The 21,322-nt window shown below is 42.4% G+C and overlaps 1 protein-coding gene and 1 pseudogene across 1 annotated transcript; one reads left to right on the top strand and one right to left on the bottom strand.

Moving 5' to 3' along the window:
* The first annotated feature begins 3,921 nt into the window (after window positions 1-3,921).
* On the top strand, window positions 3,922-13,504 carry LOC124696455 (annotated as a pseudogene).
* Window positions 13,505-15,327: 1,823 nt separating this feature from the next.
* LOC124703388 (cleavage stimulating factor 64-like) lies at window positions 15,328-20,609 on the bottom strand. The gene is made up of 10 exons (XM_047235604.1): window positions 20,527-20,609; window positions 19,907-19,985; window positions 19,106-19,280; window positions 18,072-18,105; window positions 17,721-17,959; window positions 17,551-17,628; window positions 17,002-17,037; window positions 16,516-16,914; window positions 15,914-16,159; window positions 15,328-15,749 (listed from the first exon to the last, which is right to left on the bottom strand). Exons 1-10 carry the CDS (start codon window positions 20,567-20,569, stop codon window positions 15,618-15,620), a joined length of 1,461 nt encoding a protein of 486 aa, XP_047091560.1. The 5' UTR covers window positions 20,570-20,609; the 3' UTR covers window positions 15,328-15,617.
* Window positions 20,610-21,322: the final 713 nt, after the last annotated feature.

Raw genomic sequence — 21,322 nt, 5'->3', positions numbered from 1 at the left:
GGCATACTAGAAGTGTGCACTGAACTTCTCTGCCTTTGACAAGTAATTCACAAAATAATTTAAAAAATTAATAGATGCATTTTTTGTGATTTTATACTGACATATATAATATACATATGTATGCAAAAAAGAAATTTTCGGAGTTATACACCTTGGAGATAATGTCTATTATGTGGAACACCATGTATTTTGGAACTGGTAGAGCAGAACGCCAATATTACTGTATATAAATGAAGGGTCGTCTAGACCTGCCAATTCAATTCTATGTGTTTGAAACTAGTTATTTCATTTAATGTATGAGGTGTTCACTACATAGTGAACAGTGATAGTTCACATCAACTCGGCCAACTCTATAATTGGTTTTTACATTATAATATGTCAAATATGATCCAAAAATGAAGCTTGGGATTACCCCATATGTGGTTTTGCATACAAATCACAAAAATACACTATCTTCTAGCTACATGATAAATCAAAATAAGAAAAAGCGAAGCATGAACTAGAAGCAAGAAGAAGAAGAACCTTATGTGTGCTTAGATTTTGGGTCATGAATGCATCCGAAAATAGCACCAGAGGCAACAAGAACATGTGGAACGCCTACTCGTATATTGTAACACACAACATCAACATTAATGCACTCAATTTTTCTCACAGTGGAAACAATGATGTATAGTATGAGGCCCGGCTCTCTTATATAGACCGCGGCGGGGCAGATATTAAATAGCATATGAAACGTTTGGCGTGATAGGCGGGACGGTTATTTGTCGCCAATAGTGGCAATGATTAATCTTGTGAACAAGTAAGAATAGTTTCTTCCATTTTTTCGGCAAGATAAAACATCATAGCTAAGCAACTATTGCATTTTCCTCTCAAAATATAAGTTATATGGTCACAAATAATTACTCATTTGGAAGAGTACAAATTAAACAAAATTATTTTATTAGGTAGGAACGGTGATAGCCTGGTCCAGAATATGGACCAGGTGCTGCCCAACCACAGGTACCACAACTCAGCTCCAAATCTTGTGTATCTTTTTTGGACAACCTTTTTCATGTATGTCTTGGTCCACATTGTAAAGCATCTTCTCTATGTAAGATAACGCCATGTAAGTAGAGAACAGCGTGGACGACATGATCAAGCTGTGTCGTTTCGTAGTCGACGAGTCTCCGATGAGGGGAGCCTCGTGGAGGGGAGAGAGGGGGAGCCATATTGCGAGGGGTCACCGGGACGGGGTCAAACAAGTTATACAGCTTCAAACCTCGCGACGGCGGCGAGATCCCGTGTGCTGATATAATTCACTATAAGGCAACATGTGCGCGATTACAATGAGTTGGGTGTTGCCCTAAGGATTTCTAGGATCCGGCGTATAAAGGCTCCGGATCTATGGTTACAGGGGATAGAAATCTACCCGAATACGACTAAGCCTAGACTACGTACAGGATTCCTTATCTTATGTGTCATGGATCCGACAACCTTTTGACCATGGGCCGGATTCGGTAGCTTCTTCTCCAAGCCGGATCCTAACTCCGGAATCTACGGTAACTAGGCCGCCCGGTGGGCTGTATGCCTCACCATCATCTTTGGACCACTCGGGCTTACCGGAATGAAGATCCTATTGTGGTACATCTACTTGATATATCCCCAACAGTAGCCCCGAAGTTTTTCAGGATTCATCATTCTAACGTCATGCTCCTGCTTCAATTTGATCCGGAGAGAATCTTGAAGGGCTTCCAAAATAACGTCATTTCCGACCTCGGAGGCCGGAAATTCCACAGTTGTGATTTCCGTCAATTACGCTCCCAAGCAATGGTACCTACACGATATTTGCGGACTTCGTGAATTCCCACGGAAATTTTTCGGTAGATGGAAGTTTCCTGGGTAAATTGAAATCTTGCAGTTGGAACACCACCACCGCATTTTCACCGCTTTTAACCTAGGACATGTGGTGGAAATCTAATGGTGCGACCTCTTAGCTTCCATCGTAGGATCCAACGCACGAATCTCAAGGATCATTCTATAAATATCCGGAGGGCACGGTCATTTCCTCACTTTCACTGTGCTCCTCTACTTCTTCTTCTTCCTCTCGCCCGCGCCGCTCATCAGATCTAGGTCACGGATGATCTTCTCGGATAAGCTTCGCCCGCCACCGCTCCAAGGCTCATCTTCACCTGAATCGGGCGCGGTAGATTGGGAAATGTCCTCAGCTACCAATATGTCCAACGGAAAAATGAGTTGGTTTCTACGGTATTGGCAAATACACCGCTGAATGTTAGTTTTAGACGAACGTTCAATGATTATAAATATAATTTGTGGCTACACTTATGTCAGAGGCTTATGTCTATTCATTTATCTAATGAACCGGATACGTTTGTGTGGAAGCTAAATGAATCTGGGCTATTCTCTGTTAAATCTATGTACCTTGATCTTATGAATGGTCATACTAGATTTTTACGGAAATACTTATGGAAGATCAAGGTTCCTCTAAAAATTAAGATTTTTATGTGGTTCTTAAGTAATAGAGTACTGCTTACTAAGGATAATTTGGCAAAGAGAAAATGGACAGGATGTCCAAAATGTTGTTTTTGTAGCAACAATGAAACTGTTGATCATCTATTTCTTCATTGTCCTTTTGCAAGAATTGTTTGGCGAATGATATTCTTTGCATATAACATTCCACCTCCTTCCAATATAACTAATATGTTTGGTAATTGGCTAAATGGAGTGAATAAGAAAGATAAAACATTTATTCGAATTGGTATTTCGGCAATTTGTTGGTCGATTTGGACTAGCCGGAATGATATTATCTTTAATAAACAAAAATGCACAAAAATTTTGCAGGTTATCCTTCGTGCGGCGCATTGGCTACAACTATGGGCATGTTTGCTCCCGGTGGACCAGCGGGATACCATGGTTACTGGATGCAACCGGCTCCTGGAGGTCACTCAGGACTGCTATTTCCAGAGCTATCGGATGGCGACACACTAGCAGAATTCTAGATGGATAGTTCTTTGTATACTTTCCATCGGCACTTGTTCTGTTTCGATATTTTAGTTTTCTCCGGTTACCAGACTTTCGTTATGTAATAAGTACTACACTGTCACGTTTTTATTTAATAAAAGGCTGTGTGCATCGATTGATGCAGAGGCCGGGGCTATGCTTCCATATCTATAAAAAAAGCTACCAATATGTGGTCGTGTCCAGGCGTTTCTTCCGCAGTCCAAGCTCTCAACCTTAGTCGGCGACGACGGGGACTGCCACGCCATTTTCGGTAAGTCTCGCCGGACTTGTAGAAGATAGAGTAGTAGGATATATTATTTTTTTAGTTAAGTCTTCTAGTGTTGTACTTGCAGCCGGAAATATGTCTGAAAACTCCACATGTCACACCGTTGAAAATGCTCCGGATCCCACCCCTCCCAGCCAAACAGAGCCACTAAATGTTCCGCTTTTATCATTCCTTGCACCACACCTCTCTGACATAACCTTAGCCTCACGTTATTCCGAATCCTCCAGCAATCCTTTAGGGAAAGTTCCGACAGAGGTGGAATTTCGCGAAGAGTTAGAAAGACAAGCTCGAAGACGGAGAAAGTGAAAGAGGTGGAATTGAAGAAAGCCTCCAAGGCCAGAGACATGGAGGGGAAGAAAGGGAAGTGGTGGCCGTGCAACTTAACTGACTTCCATTTGAAGACTGTTCAGGACAAGGGCTTCATAGCTCCAAAATCCTAGAGGTACGTCAAGGGCAGCTCCACCCCCGCTCCGGAAGTCAATGAGCGGGTCACCAAGGCTTGGGTGGAGCGAGGGTTCTCGCTTCCCCCCTCCGATTTCTTCTTCGAGATTATGAACACTTATGGGATGCAGCCCCATAACATTTTCCCCAATGACTACACCATCCTCTCCAACTTCACAACTCTCTGAGAGGGCCACATGGGGATCCGCCCAGGCGTGCGCCTCTTCCAATTTTTCTTCCGCATCAAGAAGGAGAAGAAGGAGATGGTGATGATAAACTGCGGGAGCATCACTTTCGTCCTCCGGGCGAAGATGGTGTTCTCGCCGATGTCTACGCATGAATCCGTCTGGTACTGGAATGCCGGGTGGTTCTACATCAAGAATGAAGATGCTCTGGATCACCCTCCCGGCCTGCCAGTATTCATCAACGGCTCTCCAGTGGAGAAGGAATCATGGAGCTACATTCCAGATCTTGCCCGGTGTCCTGAGCTAGATAATATGGCTCTCAGGGTGTCCAAGTTGACGCATGATGGGTTGTCTAGAAATGTTGACTTTGAGTTGGTTTATACAACGGGTCCAACCGCTCCAGTTCCACAAGAAAATCCTTTACGCATACTCCGGCAATAGTGACTCCCTGCGAGTCACCAAACATGATCTTCCGGCTGACCATCTAAACACCCACGAGATTAACAATGACATATGCGTGAACGGAAGCTACCCTCCGGTAAGTCGAACTACGATCGGAACATTTGAACTTGTACTTTAACTTGAAATTTGTTTCTAACATCTCGCATCTTGTTTCCAGCTCGATTCTTTAGCGAAGGATGATTTTGGTGTATTATTCCACAAGGCTTCGGCGGATTTTAGCAAAGGGGATGATGCTTCAGAAGGCGACGAGGAGGAGGAGGAAGAAAAAGAGGATCCGGAAAAGTACATTCCATGAGGTACTAAACTATCAAGGGGGGGGGTCTGGGGCAAAAGCTCCCACCGGGGCGTAGAATTCCGCCAAGAAGCTAAAGACTTCTCAAGGCGGAGTTCCACGTCGCCTCGATTCCAAGCGCACCAAGCGTGAGCGCATCAATATGCTGGCAACCTCCGGCAGAGATTCCAAGCATGTCCTCCCGGGAGCCACATAAGTTCCGACTACTTGTCGAAATATTGATTAACGTTCATCCAATCAAATTTTGTGCCTTGTCTCGTCAGGTACCAGAAGATTCTATCCACGAGGAGAAAGTCGTAGAGGCCAATTACTCCGTTTTTTACTTCATCCCCTGTCGTCATTGCTCCAAACACCTCGATTATCCCTGCGAGCACTTCCGCCGCTCCTCCTCAACCATCTCAAATCCATCAGTGGCCTCCTCCTGCCTCTTCTGCTGGAAAGAAATCTCCATAGGAAGTTATCCGCATCAGGAGCGAGCACAGAGAGGAAAGCACATCTGGAAACTTCCAGGCTGCAGACAATGGAGCCAAGGGGAGAGATGATGCGGAGGTTACTTCAAATGATAGGGTTGTAGCTATGGCTAATGATGCCCATGTAATCTCCGGATCTTGAACCCACCAGCTACCTCTCACTATGCCAAAAGCTTACACTTTGGAGCTTTTCAACAAGCTTACTGATGATGTTGGGACTCCAAGTGCAGAGTGTTGTGTCAGCGGAGTATTTTCCCACAAGAGTGACTCGAGGGTTATAACGAACTCTCGAGAAATGGAATTATCTCTCCCTCTCTTCTTCTAGCAATGCTGCAAAATAAAATAAAGCCTTGTGTCCCCAACTCCACCGTGTGGTTGTCAAGCACAAGGTTTCGTGTAAGTAAAAGTAAAATAAACTAGTAACTTGAGTAAACTAAACTAAACAAGTAAAGTAAAATCAGTAAAATCAGTAAAAGTAGTAAATATTTGTTTGTTTTGGGGCTTTGAGTGCAAATGAGATAGAAAAGTATTTTTGTATTTTCGGATTAAAATAGTGTTTCAAATAAAAAGTAAGATAAATGCAATGGAAAGGTGTTTCTTATGATTAAAATTAGACCAGGGTTCATGGTCCGGGCAGCAGCCGCTGCCTGGCATGGTCGCCAAGCGTCCGAACCTCGCCCGGTCGTGCATCCATGAAGTCGCTGTCCCGAACGGCTACGATTTGGCCAAGGATGGCCAAGACGTACCCATTTCAGCTTGACCCCTTCCAGAGTGTCTCGATCGCGTGCTTGGAGCGCAACGAGTCTATCTTGGTCTCAGCTCACACCTCTGCGGGGAAGACAGCCATTGCTGAGTATGCCATTGCAATGTCCTTCAGAGACAAGCAGAGGGTCATATACACCTCTCCATTGAAGGCTCTGAGCAATCAGAAGTACAGGGAGCTTAGCCAGGGGTTTTCTGATGTTGGTTTGATGACTGGTGATGTCACGCTTCAGCCAAATGCCACTTGCCTCGTCATGACGACGGAAATCCTGAGGGCGATGCTTTACAGGGGCTCCGAGGTGATCAAGGAAGTTGGTTGGGTTATATTTGACGAGATCCACTACATGAAGGATCGTGAGAGAGGCGTTGTGTGGGAAAAGAGTATAGTCTTCCTCCCCCCTGCCATCAAGATGGTCTTTCTGTCTGCTACCATGTCCAATGCAACCGAGTTTGCTGAGTGGATATGCAATCTGCACAAGCAGCCTTCTCACGTGGTGTACACAGACTTCAGGCCCACACCGATACAGCACTATGTGTTCCCAATAGGTGGGTCTGGTCTCTACCTCGTAGTGGATGAAAATGGTCAGTTCAGGGAGGATAATTTTCTAAAGCTTCAAGACACCTTTGCAAAGCAACCTAGTCAACTAGATGGGAGGAAGGGTGGTGGACCTAAAGCCAGTGGTCGAATAGCAAAAGGTGGAAATGCTTCTGGAACTTCTGACATATACAGAATTTTCAAGGTAGGGCAAGATGAATTTTCGCCTTATTGTACTTTCTAAATTTACAAACAGTAGATGGTTTATGCTTTCTTCAAGGTGCATGCAGTTTTTAAATTTACCACCTACTAGGCTAGAAAACTAGTCCATGTCTCACTTGTGGATTTTCACTTATTAGTAGCTGATGTTTTATACTTTGGTTTGATTTAGTTCTGTCATATCTCGCTTAATTTTGATTAATGCTAATCTGCAGATGATTATGGAGCGCAAGTTCCAGCCAGCCATAATTTTCAGCTTTAGTAGAAGAGAATGTAACTCCGCCTATGTTGTCCCAACATAGCCGGTCCCAAGCCCGGGAAAGGAGGAGGGTTGTGATAGGCTTGGCGAGCCAACGTAAAAACTCAGCCACTCTTATGGAGATGAAACCCATGGAAGCCATCTTCTTGGTACGACAACTCATGGAGAGATACAAGGAGCAAAAGAAGGACCTGCATATGGTGTTCATTGACTTGGAGAAGGCCTACGATAAGATACCGCGACACGTCATGTGGTGGGCCTTGGAGAAGCACAAAGTCCCAGTAAAGTACATTATCCTCATCAAGGACATGTACGATAATGCTGTGACAAGTGTTCGAACAAGAGATGGCGATACCGATGACTTCCCGATTAAAATAGGACTACACCAGGGGTCAGCTTTGAGACCTTATCTATTTGATTTGGTGATGGATGAGGTCACAAGGGATATACAAGGAGATATCCCATGGTGTATGCTCTTTGCGGATGATGTGGTCCTAATCGATGATAGTCGAACGGGGGTCAATAGGAAGTTAGAACTATGGAGATAAACCTTGAAATCGAAAGGTTTTAGAGTTCGTAGAACTAAAACCGAGTACATGATGTGCGGTTTTAGTACTACTAGGCACGAGGAGGAGCAGTTAGCCTGGATGGGCAGGTGGTACCTCAGAAGGACACCTTTCGATACTTGGGGTCAATCCTGCACAAGGATGGGGATATTGATGAAGATGTGAACCACCGGATCAAAGTCGGGTGGATGAAGTGGCGCCAAGTTTCTGGCATTATTTGTGATAAGAGAGTGCCACAAAAGCTAAAACGGCGGTTCGACCCGCAATGTTTTATGGCGCTGAGTGTTGGGCGACTAAAAGGTGGCATATTCAACAGTTAGGTGTGGCGGAGATGCGCATGCTGAGATGGATGTGTGGCCACACGAGGAAGGACCGAGTCCGGAATGATGATAACGAGATAGAGTTGGGGTAGCACCGATTGCAGAGAAGCTTGTCCAACATCGTCTAAGATGGTTTGGTCATATTCGGCGCAGGCCTCCAGAAGCTCCATTGCATAGTGGACGGCTAAAGCGTGCTGATAATGTCAAGAGAGGACGGGGTAGACCAAACTTGACATGGGAGGAGTCCGTAAAGAGAGATCTGAAGGACTGGAGTATCACCAAAGAACTAGCCATGAAAAGAACCGCGTGGAAGCTTGCTATCCATGTGCCAGAACCATGAGTTGGTTACGAGATCTTATGGGTTTCACCTCTAGCCTACCCCAACTTGTTTGGGAATAAAGGCTTTTTTGTTGTTGTTGTAGAAGAGAATGTGAGCACCATGCGATGTCAATGTCAAAACTTGATTTCAGCACTGAAGAAGAAAAGGATAACATCAAGCAGGTTTTCCGTAGTGCTATTCTCTGTTTAAGTGAGGAAGATAGAGGTTTACCTGCTATAGAGTTGATGTTACCTCTTCTTAAAAGAGGTATTGCAGTACATCATTCTGGGCTGCTTCCAATAATCAAGGAGCTGGTTGAATCGCTCTTCCAAGAAGGTCTTGTGAAAGCTCTCTTTGCTACCGAGACGGTGTGTCCTTTGACCTGATCATCCCACTTGATCTTAAACTTGTTTATCCCTTTACATGTTGCACAATTTGGAATTACATCCCCAGAGGGACTTCTTGTTTTCAGACAACTATTGTTTTATACTATCGAGTATGCATCTTACACTCATTTGGAGCAGCATTTGATTAATACATGATTGTCTTTCCCCAGTTTGCCATGGGACTGAACATGCCTGCAAAAACAGTTGTCTTCACATCTGTCAAAAAATGGGATGGTGATAGTAACCGTTATATTGGTTCTGGAGAATATATACAGGTAATCTAATGTGAATTGAAGTCAGGCATATAGGTTTAGTAGGTAGAATTACAGGCCCTTCTTACTGTGACTTTGTATTCATTTGTAGATGAGTGGAAGAGCTGGTCTCCGTGGCAAGGATGAACGTGGCATTCGTGTTATAATGATAGATGAGAAGGTAAGGCTCTGCAGTATTACCTTGCAACTATCTTTGATTTTCTTAATAAATTTTAAGAGCACGACGATCATGCAAATGAGGTTTGGGTTGTTGTTGTTGACTCAAGAAACCTAGTGGACACTTTAAAAATAAATTTAATAATTTAATAAAATGCATCCAGTTTTGCTCTGTTGAAGTTCTCCTCCCAAGAGATGTCTTTCCAAAATCATGCTTAACTTTGCTTCTCAGTAGTTATGCAAATTTAATTTGTTTCAACTTATTAGTAGTGTCAACATTCATTTTATACCATTGAGGCTGCCTTCCAAGACTTTTACTTTGTTCCATACTCATGCTTAAATTGGCTTACATATAAAGATCTATTTTGTGAGCCATGATTCTTATGCAACTTAGATGCACTTTAAGTGTTTGTTTTGTGCTCATGTGCTTCCTTTAGCTTGACTTGTAACAATTAGTCTTAACATGAGGTAACTTTGCAGATGGAAATGGAGTGTTATCAAGGACATGGTGTTAGGTAAACCAGCACCTCTCATCAGTACTTTCCGACTGAGCTACTACACTATTCTGAATTTGCTGTGCTGAGGGCCAATTTACTGCTGAACATGTCATCCGGAATTCTTTCCACCAGTTTCAGTATGAAAAGGTTTGTTTCGGGACCTCTGGCAAATGCCTCTCCTAACATGTCGTTGGGAATGTAACAGATTAGCTTCCTTTGCTTTTCAGGCATTACCTGAAGTGGTTCAAAAGATTACAAGTTTGGAAAATGAAGCTAGCTTGCTGGACTCTTCTGGAGAGGTAAGCTATTTTTATTGCAGTATACATTATTGTGCTTCTGTTTGATTAGCAGCCTTAACACTTCTCCATGTACAGAATGATCTTGCTGAATATCACAAATTAGTTCTTGTATATCTGAACTTGAGAAGAAAATCATGTCTGAGATGATAAGACCAGAAAGAGCTTTGTTATATTTGGTTCCTGGAAGACTGGTATGTAACTCCATTTCTCATAGGGTTTGTTCTTGCTTGAGGATGAGATATACATCTTCATCAGTTATCACTGTTGTATTTAACTGATAAGAAACGACACTACAACAAGAAGGATATATCTACTTCTGTTCAGCATTGTGTTTTCTTAATTAAATGTTGCTTTGTTATGATTTATGATGTGGTTTTTGTAAAATTGACACCAATGCCCTTGCACTGAGCAATTTGCATCATGGCAGGTTAAGGTGAGGGATGGTTCAACAGATTGGGGTTGGGGTGTGGTTGTAAATGTTGTGAAGAAACCTGCAGCATCTGCTAATCTCCCCCCTGCATTAAGTGCATCTCGCGGTAATAACTACATAGTGGATACCTTGCTTCATTGTTCTTCTAGTTCGAACGAGAATGGATCACGCTCAAAGCCATGCCCACCTCGTCCGGGGGGAGAAGGGAGAGATGCATGTGGTGAGAGTGACGAAGGGTTTTATTTTGGTGGCATATCTTCAGTCCGCTGTACTATCATTTTATGAGGGTCATTTAAGGATGATGCAAAATTTACTTTTGACTAATGTTGAGGTTTTTGCAGGTGCCTGTACCATTACCTTTAGTATCTGGTCTAAGTAGCGTCAGAATAAACATTCCATCTGATCTACAACCACCTGAAGCAAGACAAAACATACTTTCTGCAGTTCAAGAACTAGGAAAGCGTTACCCCCAAGGGCTTCCAAAGCTGCATCCAATTGCGGTGAAAATTCTTCCTACATAATGTCTCTTTTTAAGCTGATGTTAATTTTGCACGGCAAGCATCATTTTCTTCTCCTTACATAATGACTTTTTATAAGCTGTTTTTTGTTTTGCTTGGCAATTATCATTTTTGTTTACCGAGATTTGAAATTCAAAATATGAGAACTCAAATATATCTCGTCAGGATTTAGATGTACGATCCATCTCTTCAGATGAGATATAGCATATCTGTTTTTCCTCAATACATCATCCACCATGATACACAGGCGGATAAAACAAATGCTATAGCTTAAATACTAATATGATCTTTAACCCTTTGATGTTCTCTCTTGATCTACCTTATGTTAGCATTTCTTCCTCAGAGTATCATTTCCTCAAATATATCATCCGGCATCCTTAAGCAATCTTTCTGAGTCCTGGTGTCATTTTTTACATTTTACGAATCTGATATTTTCTGGTATAATTAGTAGGACAAGGGTATTGAAGAACCTGAATTAGTTGACGTGGTTCATAAACTTGAGGTTCTCGAGCAGAAACTAGGTTCTCATCCACTACATAAGGTATGCCTTGTCATGACCTTTCAATTAAGAAATGTCCAGTGCCTTTTCTTTTTCTCGGACCCACTTTCTTTTCCTTTTTTTATGTCTTAGTCTGATCAAAGTGACCAGCAACTGTCATGGTACCCAAAAAAAAAAGCTGAACTGAATCATGAAATTCAACAATTAAAGTCAAAGATGCAGGATTCACAGGTTAGTTGAATTTTGGCATACTTGGTCCTCTTTAAACAGCTTGAATGTGTTCTTACATTCTCCTCTATTCAGCTACAAAAATTTAGGGATGAACTAAAGAACCGGTCTCTTGTTCTGAAAATGCTTGGTCACATTGATGCGGATGGTGTTCTCCAGTTAAAGGGACGTGCTGCCTGTTTAATAGATACTGGGGATGAGCTGCTTATCACTGAACTTATGTTTAATGGTACCTTTTTAATATGAATTTGTCTTACAAACTTCTGTTAAGTTTATATTTAGTGTGCTGCATTAATATGTTTATGCGACTAGGTACATTTGATGACCTGGATCATCATCAAGTTGCTTCCGTTGTTAGCTGTTAGCTGTTTTGTACCGTGTGAGAAGTCTAGTGAGCAAATACGCTTGAGAAATGAGCTTTCTAAGCCAATGACACAACTCCAAGAGGCTGCAAGAAAAATAGCTGAGGTGCATGCTTGTATCATCACTGTTTCGCCATCTTCCCAGTCTCTGTACTTGATTGGATCTCTAATGTATCGCTCTTGTTTTAGGTACAACGGGAATGCAAATTGGACGTAAATGTGGAGGAATACGTTGAATCAACTTGTAAACCCTACCTGATGGACGTCATATACTCCTGGTCAAAGGTTGGTTAGCCTATGCAGTTCATGATGCTAGAGATCTTTTTTTCCCGGGTTTATTGGGAATATCTTATTTCTGATTGTTACAGTTGATCTTATCATGTATAATCTTCCCGCCAGATGCAATTTCTTTACCCATATGTTGATTCGTGATTACTTTTTCCACACAGGGCTCCACCTTCGGAGAGGTCATAGAAATGACTGACATTTTTGAAGGAAGCATCATACGGCTAGTTAGGAGGCTGGATGAATTTCTGAATCAGGTAGGCCAACTGTACCCTGCTCCCTGGATCGCATCCTGTTCCACCTGTTGTTTCCTGCCATTAGTACCTAAATCACTTGGACAGTCAGAACGTTTGCCTTTCATTACTCCATTTGGCTCATTGTGCTTTTGGATGCGAATTTGTCTGCCTTTGATTATCCCATTTGGCTCATTGTGCTTTTGGATACGAAATTGTCTGCCTTTGATCATCCTGTTTGGCTTATATGGAAAATGTCCATTAAAGTTCCAAATGAACATTTACTCTCATTGTGGCATGACAAAATATTATGTGCAAGTTGAAAGTCTAGCTGGAATCTTTTTGTGGCTCAGTGCGCTCAAGAATAGTTTAACTAACTTCAGTTGTTTTACTGTCTGGTGACACGACTTGCTTGGCGAAGTAAATAAGTGGTACTACCTCCGTTTCAAGGAATAAGGCGTTCTCGTTTTACGTGATTTTTGTTTGACCAAGAATTACTTTAAATATATAAACATTGTTGTATAAAATTAGTATCATTAAAAATTCTTTTCAATACGAATCCAACGATACTAATTACATATAATATAATCAAGATTTTGTTGCTCAGTTTTTATGGTCAAAACTCGTCTTGGAATACGTGTGTGCCTTATTACTTGAAACGGAGGTAGTATTTATTCACATGTAAAGGTGACTTAAGTCCCTGCTGGTGCGAGGAAATGTAGTTAGATATGTGAGAAACGTTTCCTGCTCCTTTATTGTCTCTGCATATATGAACTGCGATTGACATCCGCTTTATTATCTCCGTATATATGAACTGCGATTGACATCCACTTTATTCTACGCCCTTGCCTGCCACTTCACTTTCCTGTTTCAATGTCTATACATAGTCATCAAAATCAGACTCGCCTTGTTTTCCTTTTTGAACCAACTGACTGTGATTCTGTTGCCAGCTAAAAGCTGCTGCTGAAGCTGTTGAGGAGGTCAACCTTGAGAACAAGTTTGGATCGGCAACCGAGAGCCTACGCCGGGGTATCATGTTTGCCAACTCTATGATGGGTGCAGCTCCATCAGCTGTAGCATATATGTTAGCAGACCAAAATGTAGTCTCTTTTTCGTTTTTGACATGGCATGTAAATGTAGCCCTAATCTGTTGGGGGTGTAGGTTGTAGCGTTCTGGCCTGGTAACCCCCTACCCCTAGGCAGCAGTTGTTCCATCAGAAGATTGAAAGCCATGTGATATACATCAGTTTATATATGATTCATACATGTACACGTTAGTAGGTGGTGCTAACATTTTTGTAAGCAGTCAGAAATGAGTGCGGAAGTTTTATTATACCTGTCTCGTTTTAGACATCATTCTATGACGATGCGCATTGGAGACTTTGTATTCGTTGTTTATCAAGCAGTTCCCTTCAGTGTGTTATGAAATCTATTTAGTTGGTTACTGAAACATTAAGGGCGCGTTTGTTAAGCTGGGCCGGATTCCTGCACCACTGGCGCAGCGAGACGGACGCCCCTGTGCGCGTCACGAACGGGCCACAATTGGCCCATCGTTTGGCAGCGTGTGTTGCATTGGCCCGAACACAAGTGCAGGTTGTTTGGATGTCTGGATACAGCGCTATATCTCTGTTCAGCCACATGTGTTTGGTTGCCATTTTGGGCACCCAGTCAAAGCTTGTCCTCACCATATTAAAATATGGTGACCTTATCATCACATAATGGCACACAAAAGAGCTCAAACACGATCATAATCACAGCACACAGTTAACGAACAGAACAGAGTACTTAGTACCTAATCTAGCGTCAGAGTGGTAAGACGCCTACCTAAACCTGGGGGCAGACTACCCAGGTGCAAAAGCAATGTTCAACAGCCTCTACAGGCCAACATTACAGTCACATATGCACTCCACGCGTGTCTGGAAGTGGGGAGCGAGGACCAAGACAATGCGGTGTCTCCCGCGTTTCTCCACGCGTGCAACCGATGCATGAGGGCGTCCAAAATGGCACGACAACGGGACAGACCCGCTTGAAACTGCCGATTCGGGCGTTCCTCTAGGCTTGTACCAGGGGTGCATTGAGAACCGGTTAGGCCACAACGCGGAACTCTTACAGGTAACCAAACAGGCCGGTTTTTGTTGGGCCGATGTGAGCTAAAGAGCTCACAGCCTACCAAACGCGCTCTAAGCAGCTGTATATCTGTTTTGCTGTTACTTCTCTCGAGATGATTCAAGGAGTTACAGGACGTCTGTCTTACAGCTACACATTGCTAAACTTTGCCATAGTTGTTACAGTATCTTAGCAGCTGGCCCCACTTCTCAGAAAATCTTACGTTTGCCTATCACATGATAGAAAAAAGGGCCCCAAATTTATGTGGGTGCACATGTAGAAATATAGAGGGAAATTACTGCGATGTGAAAAGAACTTGATATACTATGTGCGTCAGTACAATTCACAGTTCCGTTTTGTTTGTGCCTGTAAAGACACCAGATTGCAAGCCTGTGTTTGGTTGTGCAGTGTAATCAGAATGCACAAATGCTGTGGGGTACAGGCTGTGCAGCGTACGGAACTTTTTCCATGTCCAACTTCAAAAAATGCTTCACCACAAGCTTACAGATAATTTCACATAAATTCAAAATCTTCGCACATAATTTAAAGTTTCGAAGTAACCAAACTAGCACAAATAATATGCATGTGCATTTCGCATGGATGATCTCGCAATCTTACTCTAGGGCTATATGACATTAACATTAGATTTTGTTTGGCAAGCCCTTTGCCAGCCATTTTGAGAATTTCCAGAGTTTCCTATTTCAAATATTCCCAAGAAAACCACATGTACATGCAGAATTAAGCATGAATCTGGAATAGTGAAGGCTTACATTTGTGGGATGCAAAAAAGTCAATATAGCGAGTTAATAGTACTTGAAGAACATAGTGAAACCACGACACTAATGTAACAAATTTATAGCTCATCATGCATACATCCAGAGCCTTCCACGATAAAAGTTTCAAATAAACAAAAATAAAAACATCTGATGCTACAAACAATCCGGAAACACAAATACACCTCCCTTCTCTTGATAAGATTATTCTTTTCTAAACTGTTACAAACTGCCTGATAATTATCACCTTTCCTCGCTACATCTATTGCCATCACATTTCTATCTCCAACTTTACAAAGAATGCCAGATAAATAACCAAGAACAAAACTGATGGCCATACCAACAAAGTTGAGAAGCTACATGTGTGGCTACAGGTATTGACTACGATCGTGTCCAGTTTCGCCACTTCTTCCATATTGTCTATGTATGTAACAGTTTAGGTCTGTCTATTCAGCAGGTGTTATTTACCAGCTGATAGCATCTTCTGAAGCTGGATCACCTGCTGCTGCTGCTCTAGTGGCAACGAACTCAGCTGCTCGGGTGTCAGCTGTAAGACCTGCTGCAGAAGAGCTGACTCATCGTCGGGCGTGAGCTGCACATCACAAGAAGAACTGGAATTGTGAGCACATGAAAAATGCAAGTCCCTTGTGTCAGTAACAATTCAATTCCACGTGCAATATGTTTAAATATGCACACTCTATGGAGACTAAATAACAGAAAACATATGGAGACTAAATTAAAATAAAAGGGCATTACCTGAGCAACTTCATTCTCTGGTTGCTGAAAATTAACAGCACCAGAACTATAGCTCCCTGATGGTCCACCAGGGATCACTATCTGCGATGGAGCAGAATAAACACCATGACTATTGTTTACATTTCCAGGTGTTGATGTTCCATCCTCCAATTTCCGCAATTTTGAAGGATGAGTCAACGCTGCCTGATGACTAGCTCGATCAGGCAATCTTGATTCCTGCGGGGGTATATCAGGTGCAGCAGCAACCTGCATGTGACAATGTTGAGTTGGATTGCGTGGACAGTAAAAGTAATAGTGCAGTTGTCCACATGCTGGCAGAAACATGGCAAGTAAATTTAGTTAATTTATGGGTATAAAAGCAAAGATGAACAGTTTATGTACTCTACAGTTTGATTTCAAGTACTACCTAGTACCTCTGTCCATAAAAGGATGTCTTAGATTTGTCTAAATTTGGATGTTGGACGGAGGGAGTACATAGTTTACAGGAGTTCTGTAATTAGAATGGCTAGTTAAGATGATTAGTCATCACAAACTTCGGATTGCAACTTATCACATCATTAGTGAATTACAAAGAGCTCCTTGACACGTGGAAAAATAAATACCTGAGAGAGAAGAGGATTGGTCAAAGGTAGTTGTTGTACATTAGTTGGCATAACTGGTGGTCTAGGGTGAGGTGGCAAGAATGGAGGCTGAACTTGTGACATCAAGCCTCCTGAGGTTGTGAGGGGTTGAATAGGACCATTGGAAGAGGTTCCAAAGGGCTGAGTTGGAGGGTGTGCCATCACACCAGACTGATGTCCATGTGGAAACATTTTGACTGGAGGCTGAGTCGAATGCTGATACTGAGGAAAATTATGCAGTGGTGGTTCCTGCAGGGCATTAGGGTTTTGTGGAGGTATAGGAACAGCTGGTATCAAAGCATCTGGCTGCGGAAATGATTCATTGAGGTGAGAAGATTGTGTCAACGAGCTAGAGGGCTGTTGGTTCTTCGCCATCTGCATCTGCAATTTGAAGAGACCTGGATTAGTATATTAGAGAAACAAGGAAAACACCAGGTACATCAAGATCAGAACAAAGCAAGAACATACCATCTGAGGTGTCACCATCCCAAGCATTATTTGTGCCTACATTACAAAAAGGAAAAATGATGAGGTCCTAATCTTCCATTCTATGCTAGTGACAACTGAACAATTAACAAAAGAATTTCAAAAGAATATTTTCCATAGAATAACGAAGCCCAAGAATTAAAGTTGGCTGGCCTTCCTATCTGTTCACAACAGTACTCCACATAAACATGACAAATATTTTAAGATAACCATGAATCATACAAAGTTCTAACAAGCAGAATCAGGACATTCGAAGCAACCATTCGGAACAAGAAAGCTTCAATGTAGATTGTAGGTTATTAGGAAACATAAAATATGGGATGGTTAAACTTATATTGAAAAGGGAGTATGAAAGGTGTCAAGATGGTGAAGCATAACCACAAAAAAAAGGCACAAACTTTGGATAAGAGAACTCATAGACTCCATAACCTAGAAATATATTTTAATATATAATTTTTTGACCAAGTACACAAAATAGGAACAACAAATAAACGATTGATTAATTGCACAATCACTTTCAGCAAAACGAACCTGAAATAGGGCCTTTGGAAGCTGTGGAATTCCTTGCAGCAGTTTTTTGGCAAGCTCCTTATTTTGAGTAGTTAGGGTCTGCCGTAGAAAAAAAAAAAAGCATACCAAACAAAATTTTAGCAGTGGGCATTTTTTTATCTTCACAATTGATATTGATGTTTCAAGATAACCTTCAACTCAGACATGATTTCATACAACTGATGCCTTGACATCCTTGCCAAGTAATGGGTAAGAGGGTCATTTCCAAGCCCAAATTGGACGGGTAAACCATTTTGCACATTTGCAGTTTGAGCTCCCCCAAGAACACCAGCCATCACAGATGCAGCGTGTATTGCCGGTGGAAGACCAACAAGCTGATGAAGGCTGGTGTCTCCTACAACGGGAGCTGCAGTTGATTGTTTCTGAGCATCTGCAGGAAGGTATCAGTGTTAAAATGCACGGACATAAAATTGGCACATTTGTTATCTTAAAGCATACATATAAACTGATTGATGAATGATTATCACGAAACTGAAACCAACCAGCGCTAGATGCCATTCCTGGTCCTCCACGACCCTGAAATGCATAAACATATCAAGAATAAGTCAGTAGCTGCTTCTTATTGTTAACTTCAATTGGTTTAGATTCCGCACTGCTCATGCATGAATCAAATATAGATTGCACTAACAAAATTTTCCACACAGAAGCTACTTAATTTTCAATACGCAGAATTACATCATGCAAAGACCATTTCACTGTGATCTCAAGATAATTTAGCATAAATATTGAGTCCTCATGTTAACCACTGGATCAACCAATCAACTGTATTCCCGCAAAACAAAACAAAAACTGCACCCAGTTGTGAAATTCTGATACAGTATTTTCTTGTGGATGCACTCTGACATCTTGGCAACAAAACTGGTACATATATATCAGTCACTGGTATGAAAGATAGATACAAGGGCTGCTGGCAGCAGCTAAGGCCATAGCAAATATTTTGAGAAAAAATTTATTGATGTAATAGTAGACCAAAAGAAAAGGTCCATTGCATATTCTTTCCAGGGATTATTTTACTATTAATTGCAACCCTGTTGCTTGAGTATATCACAAGGATGCAACTATAGATGCACTGACCAAGTGTACATCTTCTACAATATCATTATGTTGCTATTTGCAGAGAACCTCATGTGTTCAATACAATTCTGGCAAGATCTTCCAAACCATGATGTGCTATTGTTAAGCCAATAGCTTTGGCTCATTACTTTCTTAAAAGAAGGCAAAGTCGAGACAACAAAGATAATTGTGGAACTGCGATACCAAAGATGATGCACGGTACCAGAACGATGATTTCACAAGGTAATTCGCAAAAATAGCAGGTGTGCATATGTACAGCCAGGCAGCTGTACATACGTACACATGCTGTGCAAGAAATTGAAACAGGAGACACAGGGTGGTTGGCGAAAAGACTACTATTATCATTCATAGGAACCAAAACCATACAAGCTTTCAGCTTAACGTAGGACTTGCAAGGTGAGAAATAAGGATCTTCTACAGTAATGAACTGAGGATCTTCGACCTTTTCTCTATTTCTGTCATTGCTCCTCCCATTTTCTGCGAAATCAACACGTAACTGACGGCCATTAACTTCATAACCCTGAAGGTTCCGGCGTGCACTTAGAGCTGTCTCTTCATCCTTGTACTCACAAAATCCATAACCCTTGGGCTTTCCAGTTTCTTTATCAACAACCAGTCTGCAAGCAATTTTGAGCGGTCAGTATTCAGCGAAGTGTCATGAGCTTCATGGATTTTACAGAAGTTATCAGGAGTAGAAAATAACTCGTAACCAGTTTTAGCATAATGTGACTTGTAAGAGAAACAGTGATCAAGAAGCAGAACACATGTATATATTAGAGTTCCACATTAAATGTGATTATGGATCAATTAGCACTTTGCATGTTAGTTCAGAAAGTGGTACCCAAAACACTAGGTAAATCAGGTATTCAGGAAAAGGCAGCAGTCATAAGGAAGGCAGCCCCTACAGCAACCTATTAAGCTCTGGGATCATCGTAGGCTTCTTAGCAGCATAAGGCCATCATACTTGAACAAAACCAATGCGTATTCTAGATGATATGCGCTGCACTTGAGTTTAGAAGAACAAAATGTCATTAAAAGCAATATGTCCATACAAAAATTTCCTCTTTCTGAAAGAGAATGAAAAGAGGGCACACGGTTATTTTGACAGCAACTGATGAATCCTACAGTCCACCAAACAAGTCTCTAAATCCAAAATTATGTATTTGCACAATCTTGTCAACTTAACCAACTACATGAGACACACATACACAAAACTAGTAGGGTTTGCAGGGTTCAACTAAACCTGAAGGAGACAACGGGTCCGACTTCCTCGCATATCTGCACGAGCTGCTCCTCCGTCGCATCGTAGGGTATGTTCCCAACTGCAACCAAATTCAATACACCCTCGGTCAATCCCAATTCAAGAGAACCTACACTGTCGCAGCAATTAATCCGGTACAAATTGAGCGGGGGGAAAACAGCGCCATAGACGCCAAAAATTCACGGTAACCTAAACTGGAAGGGGAACCCAATTCCAATGGCCCAACGAAACATGCATCGCAACAAAGAGGCAAACCCTAGATAGTACCGGCACTCGAATGAAATGGAATTGAGCTCTAAATAAATCGAGCAGCACAGCAGGCAGGGCCCCAGCTAAACGCGCTTCGTTCCGCCTGAAACCGCGCCGCGCGACCCCACCCGTACGCGAAGCGAAACCCGCGACGAATCGACGGGCAGCGATTGGGCGCCCAAATCGAGCTTCTCCTACGCGCGCAGCTCTCTCGCTGGCGTCGCGAGGCTCCGAACCTCCGGATCGAATCGCGGGGTTAGGAGGGGACACGCACACAGGCACGGACGCAACGCGGAGACCTCGGGGATGTGGCCGCGAGAGAGAAGGGCGGGGCGGGGCGGGGCGGAGCGTACCGAAGACGCAGCGGTTCTGGGGGCCCGCGGGGGCGGCGGCCATGCTCAGCAGAGGTCGCCGGCGGCGGCGCGGGGCGGCATCGGGGGACCGGGTAGGCGGTGGCGCGCTGGTGCTGGTTCTGGTTCTGGCTGCCTTGCTATTCCCAGCGAGTCCGGTCCGTACTGGATACCTTTGCGCGGTCTCGCTTGGAGAGGTGTTCCCTCCGTTTATAGGGGACGACGGCAGAGGAAGGCCCGCTAAAAAGAAACTTGCTTCCCAACACATGTATTTATAGAGTTGGATACAATATAATTAGGAGTGTTGAAATTAGGAGTCTTTTGCCAACAGTTGGAGTGGTAGATAGAATTAAGCTTCTGTTTAGCATTTTCTAGTACGAGATTTTGGTAACATTGTCAATTATGGTTAAAAGTTTTAGCTAGTGCCCTCTCGGTTCCATGATATAAGATGTTACTACAACCAATGTATGGTTATGTTAGTTGTGATAAAATCTTATGTTGTGAGACGATGGTATGTCATTTTAGCATAATAAATAATACGACGTAGTACTTAAATTGTTATACCTTCCTAAGTTACCAGTGCCTTAGGAGATTCATTTCAAAACATCTTTCCACTTAAATGATTTGAAATAGGTTAGGTGGTTTTGGATATGCAAAGTCATTTCTCATCTTCTCCATGCCAAGATGAGATATGCATAGTCATTTCTCATTGACTCTAGGCTCTATATTTAGTATCTTTTCGGTATGCATGGTGGGTGAAAAATAGGAAGTGCATACTGTTGCTCTTACAAACGAAAGA

This window comes from Lolium rigidum, chromosome 3 (genome assembly GCF_022539505.1).
Source record: "Lolium rigidum isolate FL_2022 chromosome 3, APGP_CSIRO_Lrig_0.1, whole genome shotgun sequence".
Taxonomy (NCBI): Eukaryota; Viridiplantae; Streptophyta; class Magnoliopsida; order Poales; family Poaceae; genus Lolium; species Lolium rigidum.
This window is presented reverse-complemented; position numbering and strand designations above follow the sequence as displayed.

Bases quoted from the DNA above. Each gene is read 5' to 3' on its own strand.
- LOC124703388 (XM_047235604.1), bottom strand. From the start codon at position 20,569: ATGGCCGCCGCCCCCGCGGGCCCCCAGAACCGCTGCGTCTTCG. The intron at 16,915-17,001 runs GTATGTTCTTGC...TTCAAATTGCAG, and splicing joins GGATGGTGACACCTCAGATG to ATGCAGATGGCGAAGAACCA. The intron at 16,160-16,515 runs GTATTTATTTTT...TGTCACATGCAG, and splicing joins CCAATCCTCTTCTCTCTCAG to GTTGCTGCTGCACCTGATAT.